Source organism: Cnephaeus nilssonii (assembly GCF_951640355.1).
Source record: "Cnephaeus nilssonii genome assembly, chromosome: 11".
In the NCBI taxonomy this organism is placed as follows: Eukaryota; Metazoa; Chordata; class Mammalia; order Chiroptera; family Vespertilionidae; genus Cnephaeus; species Cnephaeus nilssonii.
Genome location: NC_137082.1, coordinates 11,783,076 through 11,797,587, shown reverse-complemented (window position 1 = coordinate 11,797,587; position 14,512 = coordinate 11,783,076). Strand labels below are relative to the sequence as shown.

The 14,512-nt window shown below is 53.2% G+C and overlaps 1 protein-coding gene across 2 annotated transcripts; it reads left to right on the top strand.

Annotated features, from left to right (window-relative positions):
- Positions 1–5,133: 5,133 nt before the first annotated feature.
- SNAI1 (snail family transcriptional repressor 1) lies at positions 5,134–11,102 on the top strand. 2 transcript variants are annotated; one of them, XR_013814235.1, is made up of 4 exons: positions 5,134–5,282; positions 5,965–6,492; positions 9,508–10,007; positions 10,119–10,257. XR_013814235.1 is itself a non-coding variant. In XM_079784941.1 (3 exons), exons 1-3 carry the CDS (start codon positions 5,201–5,203, stop codon positions 10,301–10,303), a joined length of 795 nt encoding a protein of 264 aa, XP_079641067.1. In that variant the 5' UTR covers positions 5,134–5,200; the 3' UTR covers positions 10,304–11,102. The 2 variants fall into 2 exon arrangements, 1 of the variants encoding a protein (XP_079641067.1); XM_079784941.1 differs by lacking the exon at positions 9,508–10,007 and having other exon boundaries at positions 10,119–11,102.
- The last annotated feature ends 3,410 nt before the right edge of the window (positions 11,103–14,512 follow it).

The window sequence follows — 14,512 nt, the reverse complement described above, 5'->3', positions numbered from 1 at the left end:
GGGTTGCTGTAAGCACCCTGACCGGATGGAGCCAGCAGCATTTGGTGTACTAGCCCATGTTCCAACTGAGCCTCCCAGTTACTGTTTGTACTTTTGGGGGATGGACACCTGCGGAAGATGCAGGGCTGTAGTCAAATATATCTTCCTCTCAGAGGCCTTTCCTGGTCACATTAGGTATTCGCAAACTGTGCTCGGCCCCGCGCGACAGCCCAGAGACGGTCGCAGGGAGGGCCTCGGCCAGCAGAGGGCGCCGGAGGACAGCGCCCGGGGCCAGGGGCGGGGAGGGAGATGGGGGCTGGCGGGTCCCCCGCAGCCCCGGGGCAGAGGCCGCCCATTTCCGGGAGGATCTGACACCACGGCGTGGTCTCTCCTTTCCCTGAGGTCCCGGGGCCTCGCCCACAGCCCCCTTCCACCTGGTACCTCTACGGGCCCACCCGAGGGAGGGAGGAGGCGAAGACTGGCCCGGAGGAGGGACGGCGGCGGGGCAATTGAATCCGAAGGGAGGGGACAGCCCAGATCCGAGAAGACACCTCCCCCAGGCGCAGGTGCCCGAGGGAACTGGAGAGGCGGAGGCCCGGGAGCTGCCTTCACCCATCCCGGCAACTCCAGGAGATACCAGCCCCCCACCCTTTACCGCTGAGGACACTGAGGCTCCGGGGGGCTAGGTACCTCGCCGAGGGTGACCCAGGAAGAGGTAGAGCCGGTACTCAGCCATCCATCAAGGACCAGACTGAGCCCCTACTAAGTGCTTTGGAGAACACTGAAGAGGGCAATGGGATAAAAAAGCGGTGTTGGGGGCGGGGGGTGGGGGGGTCCTACTCTGGCTAGGATTGGTGATCAAGGCAGGCTCCCTTAAGGAGGTGACTTAAATAGTTTTTTGTTAAATATATCTTGTATACCAAGTGTTTACATTGCCTATGTTCGGTTTAAAGACTAATAATGATCTTTCTGCACTTAAACAGAACATAGCGGGGCCAGGTGGCTCAGTGGTTGAGCCTTGACCTATGAGCCAGAAGGTCACGGTTGGATTCCCGGTGGGGGCATAGGATCCCCTGTGTGGGGGCATGCAGGAGGCAGCCGATCAATGATTCTCTCTCATCATTGATGTTCCTATCTCTCCCTGTTCCTTCCTCTCTGAAATCAATAAAAATATATTTTTATAAAAGAAACAGAACATGACCAAAAACTCCGGAAGCCTCCTCCCCAGCTGTCCACTCTCCTCACTTTTCTTTATAGTTTTACCACCGCCATACACATCCCTATACACTATAGGGTTTTGTTTGCCTGCTTTTGTGTGTTTGCTTTTCGTTAGTCCTCACCAGAGGATATTTTTTCCACTGATTTTTTAGCAAGATTGGAAGGGAGAGAGGTAGGGAGGGAGAGAAACCTCGATGTGAGAGAGACACATCAATTGATTGCCTCCCACACCAGACCAGGGTTAGGGATTGAACCTGCAACCCAGGTACCTGCCGTTGACTAAGAATCCAACCGACAACCTCTCAGAGAGTGGGGCAAAGCTCTAACCATTAAGTTATACTGGCCAGGGCTAGTTTGCCTGCTTTTGAACCTTATGTAAATCCAACTAACTGTATGTATTTGTCTATGACTTGATTTTTTCTTTTAGCTTTATTGAGGTATAGCTGACAAATAAAATTGTAATATTTAAAGTGTTCAATGTGATGGGTTTTTCCTTCCATTCCTCCATTGTGTTTCTTCGTTTATCCTTGCCCGAGGATATTTTTTCCATTGATTTTTTTAGAGAGAGGGAAAGGGAGAGGGAAGAGACAAAAAGAGAGAAACATCAATGTGAAAGAAACACATCCATCCATCGTTTGCTTCCTACACGAGTTCCTACCGGGATTAAGCCTGCAACTGAGGTATGTGCCCTTGACTGGAATCCAACCAGAGACCCTTCAGTCTGTGGGCCGACGCTCTAACCACTTAGCAAAACAGGCTGGGGCCATTCGTGCTTTTTTTTTTTTTAACTTATTTTTCAATTATAGTTGACATATAATATTATTTTAGTTTCAGGTCTAAAACATAGTGATTAGACATCTATATGCCTTGCAAAGTTATCACCTCAATAACTCTAGTACCCACCTGTTATTGTACATAGCTATTACAATATTATTGACTATATTCCCTATGATGTAAATCCCCATGACTTTTTATAACTGGCAATTTATACTTCTTAATTCCTTTCACTGTTTTTGCCCATCCCTTCTTCCCCCTCCATCTGCAACCATCAGTTTGTTCTTCCAATATACTAGTATGAGTTTCTGTTTTGTTCTTTTATTTTGCTTTTTAGATTCCACATATAAGTGAAATCATATGGTACTTGTCTTTCTTTGTCTGGTTTACTTCACTTAGCATAGTACCCTCTAGGTCCATCCATGTTGTCACAAATAGCAAGATTTCATTTTTTTAAAGGCCAAGTACATATTTTAAAGGCCATTGTACATATGCACCCATCTTTATCCATTTATCTACCAATGGACACCTATCCATATGTTGGCTCTTGTAAGTAATGCTTTGATGAACAGAGAGAGGTGCATATATCTTTTCAAATTAGTGTTTTCGATTTTTTCAGGTAAATACCTAGAAGTGGAATTGCTGAGTCACATGATAGCTTTTTAAAAATATTTTGAGGAACCTCCCTACTGTTTTCTATAGTGGCTGTACCAATTTACAACTCCACCACTGAGCCACCCTGGCCAGGGCCCCTGGGGAGTTCTTTAAAATGCTAATACTGCCCCCAGCCAGTTTTTCTCAGTGGTTAGAGCATTGGCCCTCAGACGAAATGGTCTCTGGTTGGATTCCTCTAGGGCACATACCTCAGTTGCAGGCTGGATCCTCGGCCCAGGTCAGGGATCTAAAAATCAATGGAAAAATATCCTCGAGTAAGGATTTTAAAATAAATAAATAAATATTCGAATACCAGAAGCCCCCTCCCTATCATACTGATTAAATAATATGACTGTGGGGGTGGGGTGCAGGCCTGGGCAGTCTGGGCTTAGAACCCTGGGATGTAGTTGACTTGGGAGAATTGCTGGGAGGAATAAAGTCACCTGTCACTAGCTAATGCCGAAGTTTTCCAAAGTGGCTGCACCCAGATTCTCCCCCAGCATGGGACAAGGTCCTACTGTCCTCACATCCTCATCAGCACTTGATATGGACCAAATTTTAACTTTTTGTCCTGCTGATGGGTGTGAAATCGCATCTCAGTGTGGTTTTAATTTGCATTCCTTTCATTACTAATGAGGCTGAGCAGTTGGTGAAATTAATGCTGAAACAGAGACTGCAAAGGAGCCAGCCAGGTGAGGATCTGGGGGAAGAGAGACTTAGGGGGCAGGGAGGATGACGAGCAGGTGCCAAGGCCCTGTGCTGGGCTAGGGCTGAGATGTGAGGAACAGAAAGGAAGTGGGCGGGGGATCACTGTGCATGGGGAGGGCGAGAGTGGCTCCAGACAAGGTCAGCAGAGGTGAGATCAGGGCGGAGGGCTGTGGTGAGGACTTTGGCTTTTACTCTGGGTGAGCCAGGAACATGGGAGGGGGAGCAGAGGGCAGACATGGCCTTACTCCCTCTGGCTGCATGTGGAGGAAGAATCATGACTGAAACTGTGCATAGGCATAGGAGAGAGTGTGTTCTTCATAATGACTATGGCCTACCCTAGCCTGGACTCACCCACTAGAACAGGGTAAGAATGACTGTTTTGCTCACAGGTGTTATCCCTAGTACCTATGGCCCTGCCTTCATTCTAGGTGGTGAGTGGAGGGACTTACGGTCCTTGATTCACAGGTGGAACCAAGTTAGGCCCCAACCCCTACCCCAGGCCTGGCATAGCCTCTTCTGGAGTCAGTGGGCTCACAGAAGAGCTGTGGGTGGGGGTACTGCTGCCCCGCCCCTGGGCCCACCCCACATCGGATCAGTCCGTTCCTCCTGTGGAGCCCAGGGTTAGGTCCTTCAGACACACAGGACTGATGACCTCCAGACAGATGAGGAGACCTGCCCGGGCACCACATTTCCCTGCTACTTTCTCCCACCTGCCCAGAGTGATCTTGCTCAATGAAACCTAAACAGGACCTTCCGCAGCTGAAAATCCTCCCTTGGCTCCCCAGTGGCCTTGGGGCAAAGTTCAAACTCCTCTAGACCCTGGAGGCCCAGCAGATCTGACCCCTCCGGCCTACCCACCCCACCCCCACCCCCGGAGCTGCTCTCAATGGCTCTGTGGTAGTTACTGATTCTTACCTCGGGCCTTTACCCTCAGTATTTCTGCATTTCTTCTGGGAAACTGCCCTGGATCCCCTATCAGGTAACCTGCCCCTTCTTGACTGTCACAGCGCCCTGTGGTCAACCCCCCACCCCCATCAAAGCACACTTTCCTTTGCATTGTAAGAGTCTGTTTACTCCGTCTGTCTCCCCCACGGGACGGTGAGCCAGCTAGTCTTCGTTAGAGAGCGCGAGTGTTTTGTTCAGGGCTGAATCCCCAGCTCCTGGACCAGTGCGGGGCCCATAGTGGGCGCTCAGTAAACACTTACTAAGCGAAGGAACGAATGCATTTTGCTAAATGATGCCAGGTAGCTTTGCAAAAAAAGCTCCGTGAGGATGTCCGTTTCCTCGCCTCCTCCCCTGAAATGTGTATTGTTCCTCGTCTATCCCATGCTCTTAGCCAAGTGCCAGCCGGCCGAGGAAATTTCCGCCCTCTCCCAAAGCTGCAGGCCGAGGCGGTTACGGAACATCAGGTGCCCAGGTCCTCCGTGCCGGACGCCAGGGGGCGCCAGAGGCGGTCGACCGTGTAGCGCTGAGCTGGCCAGTGCGCGGGGTCCGGAAAGGGGTCCCGCCACGCCTGGGGGAATCCCTGCGCCCTGCGCCCCGCCCCCCAGCAGCTCGCCGACGAGCGGTCAGTGCCGCTCCGACCGCACGACGTTGGAACAGCCCCCGCCCGGCTTCTAGCGCCACGCGGCGCGAGCCCCACCAGCCCCTCGCGCACCTGCTTGGGGCGTGGCCACCGGCAAAGGCGCTCCTCGATTGGCGCAGAGGTGACAAAGGGGGCAGGGACTATTTTGGCCCCGCCCCGTCGGTTGGAGTACTTAAAGGAGTTGGTGGTTCAGCTCCGCTCACAGCGCAGCGGCTCGGCCTCGCGGGAGAGGGTCCGTACGACGCCAGCACAGCTCGGCCACCCCGGCTAGCTTCGGCCACCATGCCGCGCTCTTTCCTCGTCAGGAAGTCTGCCTGCCCCCGCCGGAGGCCCAACTACAGCGAGCTGCACGACTCTTCTCCAGGTGAGTGAACGGAGACCCCGTTGGGGCGGGCTTGGGGGGTGTTTTAGGGGAGCGGACGTGGGGGAAAGGACGAGGAGCCGTATGCGAGTCAAAGGAGTCAGCGCGAGGAAATGCGGAGAGGGGTGAGGAGCCCGCGGCAGGTGGATCCGGGCGGTTGGGGGAGGGCCTTCAGAGGGCGACGGTCTTGGTTTGAGGGCAGGTCTCAGCTGCCGAGAAGCAGAGGAAGCCCGCGAGTGAAAAACGAGAGCGGGGGTCCTTCTTAGGGAGAGACCCTGGCCAGGGGCTGGGAAGAGTCCGGAATCCAGAGGATTGGGGGATAAAGGAGGTGGGGGTGGGGGGGAGAAAAGATGGGTATGAGGAGAGGGAGTGGGACATGGGTGGTGCCTCAGCTGGGGTGCTGGGGGTGCTGGGGGTGCTGGGGTCTTGCCTTAGGCTGGGGACTTGGGGAATTCCAGAGGGAATTACCGCCATGAGTTGGGGTTGGGAAAGGGGGGGGTCCTTTTAGGTTGTGGAGGCTGAGGTGGGAGAACCAGGACTTGGGTGAGGGGTGGCCTTTTTGAGGCAGGAACCTAAAGTATTAAGTGTCAGCCCCATTCTACCCCTGGCCCCTATCCGGCTAATGTTTGTTGACTGACTGACTGATCTAATGCCCGACCCTGCCTTTTTCTCCGTCTCTTCTCAGAGTTCACCTTCCAGCAGCCCTACGACCAGGCCCACCTGCTGGCGGCCATCCCACCCCCTGAGGTCCTCAACCCCACGGCCTCACTGCCCACGCTCATCTGGGACTCCCTCCTGGCACCACAAGCCCAGCCTATGGGCTGGCCCTCCCTTCTACCCCGGGAGATGCCCAAGGTTGTGGAGCTGACCTCCCTGTCAGACGAGGACAGTGGGAAAGGCTCCCAGCCTCCCAGCCCACCCTCGCCAGCTCCTTCCTCCTTCTCTTCCACCTCAGCCTCTTCCCTGGAGGCCGAAGGTTATGCTGCCTTCCCAGGCCTGGGCCCATTGCCCAAGCAGCTGTCTGGGCTCTCAGGGGCCAAGGACCCCCAGTCTCGCAAGGCCTTCAACTGCAAATACTGCAACAAGGAATATGTCAGCCTGGGTGCCCTCAAGATGCACATCCGAAGCCACACGCTGCCCTGCGTCTGTGGCACCTGCGGGAAGGCCTTCTCCAGGCCCTGGCTGCTGCAGGGCCATGTCCGGACCCACACCGGTGAGTGCCCCTGCGGGCTGGCTGCCCTCCTCACTGACCCCTCAGCCTTCTTTACCTGCTCCGGTGAGGCTGGGCTTACTGTCCATTTCAGATGGTAGACACGGCGTCCTGTGACTTCTGGCTCAAGACTTCAGGGGCCTGGCTCTCTGAAATGGTTGGCAGAGCGCTAAGTTTCAGAGAGCTAAGCAGATGGGTTAAGGGGCTAACTTGACAAGTGCCTCCGCAATCTCAGTTTCTCCGCCAAATGGGTTAGAGCTGGATGTGGGGAAGGTGCAACCAACACCTTGCTGTGGGAACCAGGTGTGAAGGGGCCCTCTCCGCGCCACCCTCTCCCAGCCCACCCCCACCTCAGCCAGACAGGATGTTGTTAGAGGCCCCCCACCTGGCTCTGAATGCCACTTGGAGAACTTGCTCAAACCTTGGGCTGCTGATGTTTCACTCGGAGCCTCAGTTTTCTCATCTGTTAATTGAGCATAAGATACCTGGGATGGGGGAAGGGGGGCAGGTTTCTGTGTGGGTTAAATGAAAGAATACAGAAAGCACCTGAAATGTGTTTGGTACATGATCAACATGCACAAAAATGGGTAGTTGGTATCTGTTCTGCTTCCATGCTGTATGGCCTTAAGCAGGTGATTTAACCTCTCTGAACCTCAAGAGTATGATTGAATAATCATATAGGGTGGGTTACGAGGGTGTTTTATAAGGTGGCTATCAAGATTCAGTGTCTCTTGAATCACTTTATAATAAGTTATCAGGGTGGCTCTCCCCACCCACACCTTGGAGTAGATAAACTCAATCCTATTATGCAGACCCCAGAATACCTTTGCTGGCAGAAAACACGATTATGTCTTGGTATTTAAAAAACATAATACTTAATGTGTAGAAAATGGTGAAATGGAGCCTTTTCTGTCCTTTAACTTTCTAGAAATGGGCAAAAAGTAGCCACTTTTCAGAACTTGAATGATGGTGGCTACCAAGTTTGGGGCTGCTCTTTGGGGAGTGACTGTTGAGGGAGAAGGTTCAAGGGTCATAGTATCAGCTTTGGGGTCAAACTGTCTGGTTGGAGACTCAGTTCTGGCATTTCCTGGCCCAGGCAGGGGCTGACCTCTGAGCCATGAGGGTCAGTGGGGTAGCTTGTGAGGAATACATTTTGCAGGCATTATTGGTGTCATTAGCACTCCCAGAAAGTGACCCTGGCATTCTCCCAGCTTGCAGACTATGGCTACCCATTTCTCTTACTCTGTGCACAAATGGTCCTGATTTTAACATGTCCAAGTCCAACTCCCTGGCCTCTGCCCTGGGTGCCTGCCAGCTGATGGGGCTCTATTTGAGGTGAGTTGGAGCCACCGTGGCCCTCCTCTCCTCTCATGAGACATTATTTAGTGTAAAGGCATGGCTCAGACACAGAAAGCTTGTTGAAATTCACCATGGCCATTCTCATTGACACCCATTGTGTGCCTTAATGGTGGCTCTGGTGGGTGGGGCTGGCGGGGTAGAGCAGGTGCACAGGGCATCGGTGCCCAGCACCTGTTCTGGGCCGCAGCTGCTGGCCCACAGCGTGTCAGGCCCCTTTAATCCGGGGAGTATCGCATGTACAGTGTCCCCCTTGGCGGCCTTTGTCCCTGCCGGCCTGGTGCTGATTTCACACTCGCCAGGAGCACCATAAAGGCGTCTGGGGGTGGGGGATCAGTGAGGGGTGGAGGTCTGTGCCTCCTGCTTGCACACAAACCTCCACCACATCATATCCTCCAAGGCCTCCTTCCCCTTTGTTCAGGCTTATGGCTAGTCTACTTAGCGTTAAAGTGGTGTTCATTGAGCACTTGCTGTGTGGAAGTCAGTGCTCAGGGCTTCCTTCACTGGTGTTAACACATAATTCCATCAATAACCTTAGGAGGGAGAGGCCATAATCCCCACCTTACAGATGAGGAAACTGAGGCACAGAGAAGGAAGTTACTTTCTCAAGACACAGCTTATAAGACTGGAGACGGCTCCTTCACCTCCCCCAGGTGGTTAGAGGGAAGTGGCTTTCTGTGCCCTGGGGAGTGCAGAACTCCATCTCATTTGCCAGATTTGCTTAACCTTTGTTCACAAACGAGTGTGTGAATGAGGAGGAACTTCACTGAGACCTTGTAGAATGCAATCATCAAACTCTTCAGGCCTGGTATACAGAGGGTGCTCAATAATGGCAGAGCAGATTACATCCCTTTCCCAATTCTCTGGCTAGTTAGCCCCCTTTCTGCTTCAGGAGACAGCCTTTGAATGGATAGGTTCCACAGCCAGCCTCAGGCATCTGACTTCTGGACCCCTTCTTCCCAGTGCCCAGTGCACTGCCCCAGCACACAGTAGGCTGATGTAATTCATTCATTCCCTGCTGTTCTTGAATTCCAGCACTGCGATTTAACTAGCGGGCCATGGCCTAGGGGCTTATCAGTGGGAGGGAGGAGAATGGCATTTTATTTATTTTTGTTTCTTTTTTTTTCTTGAGAATTGAATTTTTTTGGAAAAGAATATTCAGTGTTATAAAATAGTGCCCAGCACATAGTGGGAGCTTCATAAGTATTTGTTTAATGAGTTACTATTCTGGCTTTTTATTTGGGAAATGCTGTACCCCTAAGGAAAAAAACAAAACATAACACTGTCGTAACATCCTCTTGGTTTCGGCAGGAATTATGACAAAGGTGATCTGATGGTGATTGATAAGTCAGGGTCTTCTGAGGTCTTCACAAAATTTATTCATTGTACAGGTGCTTACTGAACACTTACTGTGTACCTAGAGTACAAGACTTCCAAAAACAAGCTCATCCAGGCGGGTGGCTTGAGGCTTACAGGTGGGGAGGGGTTTTAAACAAATCCTAAGGTAAAGGGTTCTGTAGCCTCTTGGGCGGGGCAGACAAGGAGACTTGAAATTACTCTGAGTGATGAGCTTCAGTTTGGCCCGAGCAGTGGCCACATCTGCTGGGGTGGGCTGGGGGCTAAGGGAGCCTTTAAGGCTGACTCTGCTTGCTCTATCCTCAGATGAAGCAAATTCAGGAGACAACAAGGAACACCCACCACAGCCTCCTTAACGGAGAGGCAGTCTGTGGAGTGGTCAAAATCAAGGACTCGGTCCTCGGCCTGGTTCCTGCTGGCTGACCCTGCCTATGCTGCTTAGCTTCTCTGTGCCTCAGTTTCACCCCCTCTAAACGGAGGCAAGGACGGATGAAGTGAGAAGTGTTTTCACACTGTCCCTGGCACAGTCAGTGTCCAGTGAACGCAGTTGCCGTCATTGTCCGTTGAGCGCTCCTGCCAGCACTGTGTGGATGACCACATTATTCTACATTCGCTGGCACCAGCCAACCCCCTGTGAGTGGGGGGTGAACGGCACATTTCACATGTGAGCCAACGGAGGCCCAGAGGAGCCAGAGGACTCGCTTCAGGTCACAGGGTGGGAAGCGGCAGAGCTCCCAATCAAAACCAGGCCTTTGGACACGGGACGGCCTGGTTTTTCTGGGTCATGGGACTCCTTCAGTGTAGGGGTGAGCAGGGCTCTAAAGGCTGGGGTGGGTGGGTAGGGATTTTGATAAATGTCAGCTGTTGTCCAAGAGACCGAGCAGTCCCCCTGACTGCCTCCTGCTTTCTCTCCCCAGGGGAGAAGCCCTTCTCCTGCTCCCACTGCAGCCGTGCTTTTGCCGACCGCTCCAACCTGCGGGCCCACCTGCAGACCCACTCAGACGTCAAGAAGTACCAGTGCAAGACGTGCTCCCGCACCTTCTCCCGCATGTCCCTGCTCCACAAACACCAGGAGTCAGGCTGCTCAGGGGGCCCCCGCTGACCCCCACGGCTTCTGCCTCTCCAGACCCTCCCCCTGCAGCGGGCCTCCCCCAACTCTGGAAGGAAGGATCCCTGCATCCTTCTCACCACCGTGGAATTCCCTTCTGAGCTCCCCTTCCGGCTGCTTTAGCTTCAGGGGGCGCCGAGGACCATCTTCCAGTGTGTCTGCTCGGGGCCTCGGTTGGCTCTGTGGACGGCTGATGGGAGGGTGGCCCCTTCTGGCAGCCACTGCTCCCCAGCGAGCGTTCTGGAGTTGGCCTTGATGTGTGGGCTTGTGTATCCAAAACTGTTTGGATACAGCTGCTTTGAGCTACAGGACAAAAGCCAGCAGACTGATAGAGGCTCCCACCCCACTCAGGGGACCCCACTCCTCCCCACCCCAGAAACCCTCAGGCCACCTCTCCAGGAGGTGTGAGCAACCGCAGTGATCCACCCCCGGGGCGGTCTCTGACACAAGGACATGTCTAGACCCCAGGATGCCCCAGGCCCGGGCAGCTATTTCAGCCTCCTGTTTGTCATGGTGGCACCTGTTTCACGGGCAATTTAACAGCGTCTCAAAAGGGAATGTGAGTAATTGCCTTCACTTGTCGGGGGCCCAAATAGGGTGCTTCGGCCCAACCAATGTGTCTCCCAGAACTATTTTCAGGGACCCAACAGGTGGGCCCAGGGGGAAGATGTTTACATTTTTTTAAAGGTACACTGGTATTTATATTGCAAGCAACATTTTGTACTAAGGAAACATTTTGTATAGTTATATGTACAGTTTATTGATATTCAATAAAGCGGTTAATTTATATGTAAGAAAATCTTGGTTTTTCTAGAGGAGTGGGTATTTCAAAGGGCCTTTAGGAAGGCGGTGAGGGGAGGGATTGGTGGAGCTCAGATAGTACCGACACAGCCTTAAATCTTGTCCTCTTAAACATCATGTGACTGGACTGCTGGGTTTGACAGGGACCTTGTTTGTGCAAATGGGCTTTCCTGTGAGCCTGTGTCCTGTGTGATGTGGAGGTGGGGAAGCACCTGTGGCTGGGCGGGGGGTGGGGGGTGGTTGGGGGGGAGGGGGTTTGTCACAATGCGGGGCGGGTAGGCTCCTGCACTCTACATGTGGCGCTTACTCTCTGTTGACCATTTTGAAGCTGACCAGGCCCACAGGCTGCGAAGCTGGCTCCCTGGGTCTTATCAACTCGACAGGCTGGGGGCTGTGCCCGGCGCTGCAGGGCTTCGGGAGAGGGCTGGGCTGCTGCTCCCGGCTGACGAGTGGAATGCCACGAGCAAGAAGGGGACAGAGGATGTCCTTCCTGTTTCCAAGGGCTCTGGGCCCCGCTGGCCTCCCTGTTGGACCCACACCTCTGTCTGGCCGCTGGGTACCAAATGGCCTTTGATGCAAGGAAATTGTCTGGCTGGAGCCAGGAGGGTGAGAAGCCAGGCCAAAGGGTAGGGGTCATTCAGCTTCCTGCTCCAGGACAGGACGGGAAGACAGTCAGCTTGCCTCCTGGGCTGGGATAATTCACTCCTGGCTGGCAGGCTGTGGTGGTGACCTCACCTCGGGGCCCTCCTGGGGCCAGGAGAAAATGAGTGTCCTTTCTGAGCACAAAAGGTGCTGAAGGTGCCAGTTTCCTGCGGGGAGCTGAGCAGGCGTGCAGGCGGCCCAGAGCTCGGAGCCCCGGAGTCAGGCTGGGGGTGGGGGGAGCTTCATGTTCCAAAGGAGAGATGATTCTTTCTTCTAAACAGGAAATGGTGACCCGCAGGCCGGGAGCAGCCCTTAATGACTTGCAGCTTTCCTCCCAAAAGAAAAAAAAAAAAGTTCTCTAACAATCGCCAAATTGTAGCCGGCCTCCCTGAAGGGAAGTTAGAGAGTTGGGGGGGCGGGGAGTTAGAGTTGGGGGCCCTGCAGGGCTGGGCATCAATTTGCTGAAGGCCTACTGTGTCCCAGGTCCCCAGGCTGCCACTTACATCCACCCCACAGTAGGTGCTGACATTGAAGGAGAATGAATAAATGACTTCACTCCAAGGGGTGGGCCTGGTGGAAACCCCCGGCTGGCATTTAAGGTTGGGTCTGTCCTGGGGGCCAGGTATGCCTGGCTCATGCCCCTGACTCTCAGGGTGCCTGGAGCAAGGTTCTCCTGGACCCTCAGTTTCTGCTTCTATAACATGAGGTGATGATGGTGCCTCCCTCTGGTTTAATGAGCTGTGTGTGCGCCAGGTCCTGTCCTGGGCCCTGGGGGTACAGCCGTGGACAGATGGACAGTCCCTGCACTCACGGAACTTACATTCTAGCTGGGAGACAGAAAACAAACAAGTGATGAAATAAACAAGCCGCTTTCCTACAGTGACGGTGCCAAGATGGAATTGCAGTGAGCACGTGCTGGAGAGCCATGGGTGGGGCTCCCTCAGATAAGGCAGGCCCAGAGCTGGAGAGGGAGCTGGAGCAGGGCTGACATTCCAGTGGAAACCTGAAGGAGGAGAAAGTTCCAGTTAGGGGAGGGTGCAGCAAGGGCAAAGGCTGAGGCTGGGAAGAGCCCCCCCCTCCCCCAGAAGAAAGACCAGGGGCCTAGGGGCTGGGGAGGCAGGTGGGACTGGTGGGCCTGCCAGATCCTGCAGAGCCTGTGGGGTTGGGGTCACAGTGCAGCCCAGAGGGCAGCCACTGGGGCTTTTAAAAAATATATATATTTTTTATTGATTTCAGAGAGGAAGGGAGAGGGAGAGAGAGAGATAGAAACATCAATGAGAGAGAATCACTGATCGGCTGCTTCCTGCATGCCCCACACTGGTGATTGAGCCTGCAACCCAGACAGGTGCCCTGACCGGTAATCGAACCGTGACCTCCTGGTTTATAAGTCGATGCTCAATCACTGAGCCACGCTGGGCAGGCAGCATGTATTCCTTAAGGACAAGGACATTCATATAACCATAGTTCAATAATCAAAATCAGAAAATTTAGCATTGGTGCGATGCTATGTCTAATCCGTAATCATGGATTGTGGTGATTAAGTTTTTCCAACTGCCCCAGTGATGCCTCCGTAGTCCTTTGGAGGGTGGTGTGGGGAGAGACTCAGCATTACAGGTTGCATTTACTTGTCCTGTCTCTTTACTCTTTTATTCGGAGACAACGCTTTTCTTGGTCTTTCTTTTTTTTTAAAAAATATATTTTTATTGATTTCAGAGAGGAAAGGAGAGGGAGGGAGAGATAGAAACATCAATGATGAGAAAGAATCATGGATCAGCTGCCTCCTGCACACCTCCTGCTGGGGATCTAGCCTGCAACTGGGCATGTGCCCTTGACCGGAATCGAACCCAGGACTCCTCAGTCTGCAGGCCGACGCTCTATCCACTGAGCCAAACCAGCCAGGGCTTTTCTCGGTCTTTTGTGACTTGGACATTTTTGGAGATTTCAGGCCAGCTGTTTGTAGGATGTCCCCCAAATTGGACTTTCCCAGCGCTTCCTCGAGATTACTGTAAATTTGGGTTGTGCCCCTGGGGCAGGATCCCAGAGGTGGTGTGTCTTAGTGCAAGGTGTCAGGAGGCACAGGAGGTCAGGTTGAACATTACTGCTGATGTCAACGTGGACCACTTGGTTAAGGTGGTGAATGCCAGGTTTCGCCTGGGTAAAGTTCCTCTTTTCCCCCTTTTGTGCTTAATCCGTATCTTGTGGGGAGACATTCCGAGACCATGTGAATATCCCCATTATTCCTCAAACCTCCACCCACGAGTTTTAGCCCTCACTGGTGATTTTCGCCTAAGTCAATTATTACTATGGTGGCTGCCAAATGGTGATTTTCTGTTTGTACTGGTTGGCTTTCTACTCCTCTGAGCTTCCCCTCTGTCCTAGCAGCACCTCAGAGCTGTGGGGGTGGGAGAAGTGGGACGGGGAGCAGCAGGGTCGGGATGGGGGGGTGGGGCGGGCATGAGATCCTCCCCTGGGCTTTTCTTTAAAGTGAGTCCAGAAAATAAATTGGCTGTAAAGCTGCTCGCCATGCAAGTGTCCAGGCAGGCAGGTCTGGGGCCAGGGCCACCTCTGGGCACATCTGGGCCCCATTAGTGACTGGGCAGCTACTCATGGATGTCTCTTGAGCTGGGATGGGTGGAACCCTGGTGGGCAGGGACTGATCCTCCTTGCTCCTTTTTGCTTTCAAAACGTCAATTTCACACACGTTATGCGAATTAATGTTTTCATTTAAAAACATGAAAAGATTAGATGTGAGGCACAAGT

Excerpts from the sequence above, each read along its gene's own strand:
- SNAI1 (XM_079784941.1), top strand. The coding sequence starts at position 5,201 with ATGCCGCGCTCTTTCCTCGTCAGGAAGTCTGCCTGCCCCCGCCGGAGG. Across the intron at positions 5,283-5,964 it reads GCTGCACGACTCTTCTCCAG|AGTTCACCTTCCAGCAGCCC; the intron begins GTGAGTGAACGG and ends GTCTCTTCTCAG. Across the intron at positions 6,493-10,118 it reads CCATGTCCGGACCCACACCG|GGGAGAAGCCCTTCTCCTGC; the intron begins GTGAGTGCCCCT and ends TTCTCTCCCCAG.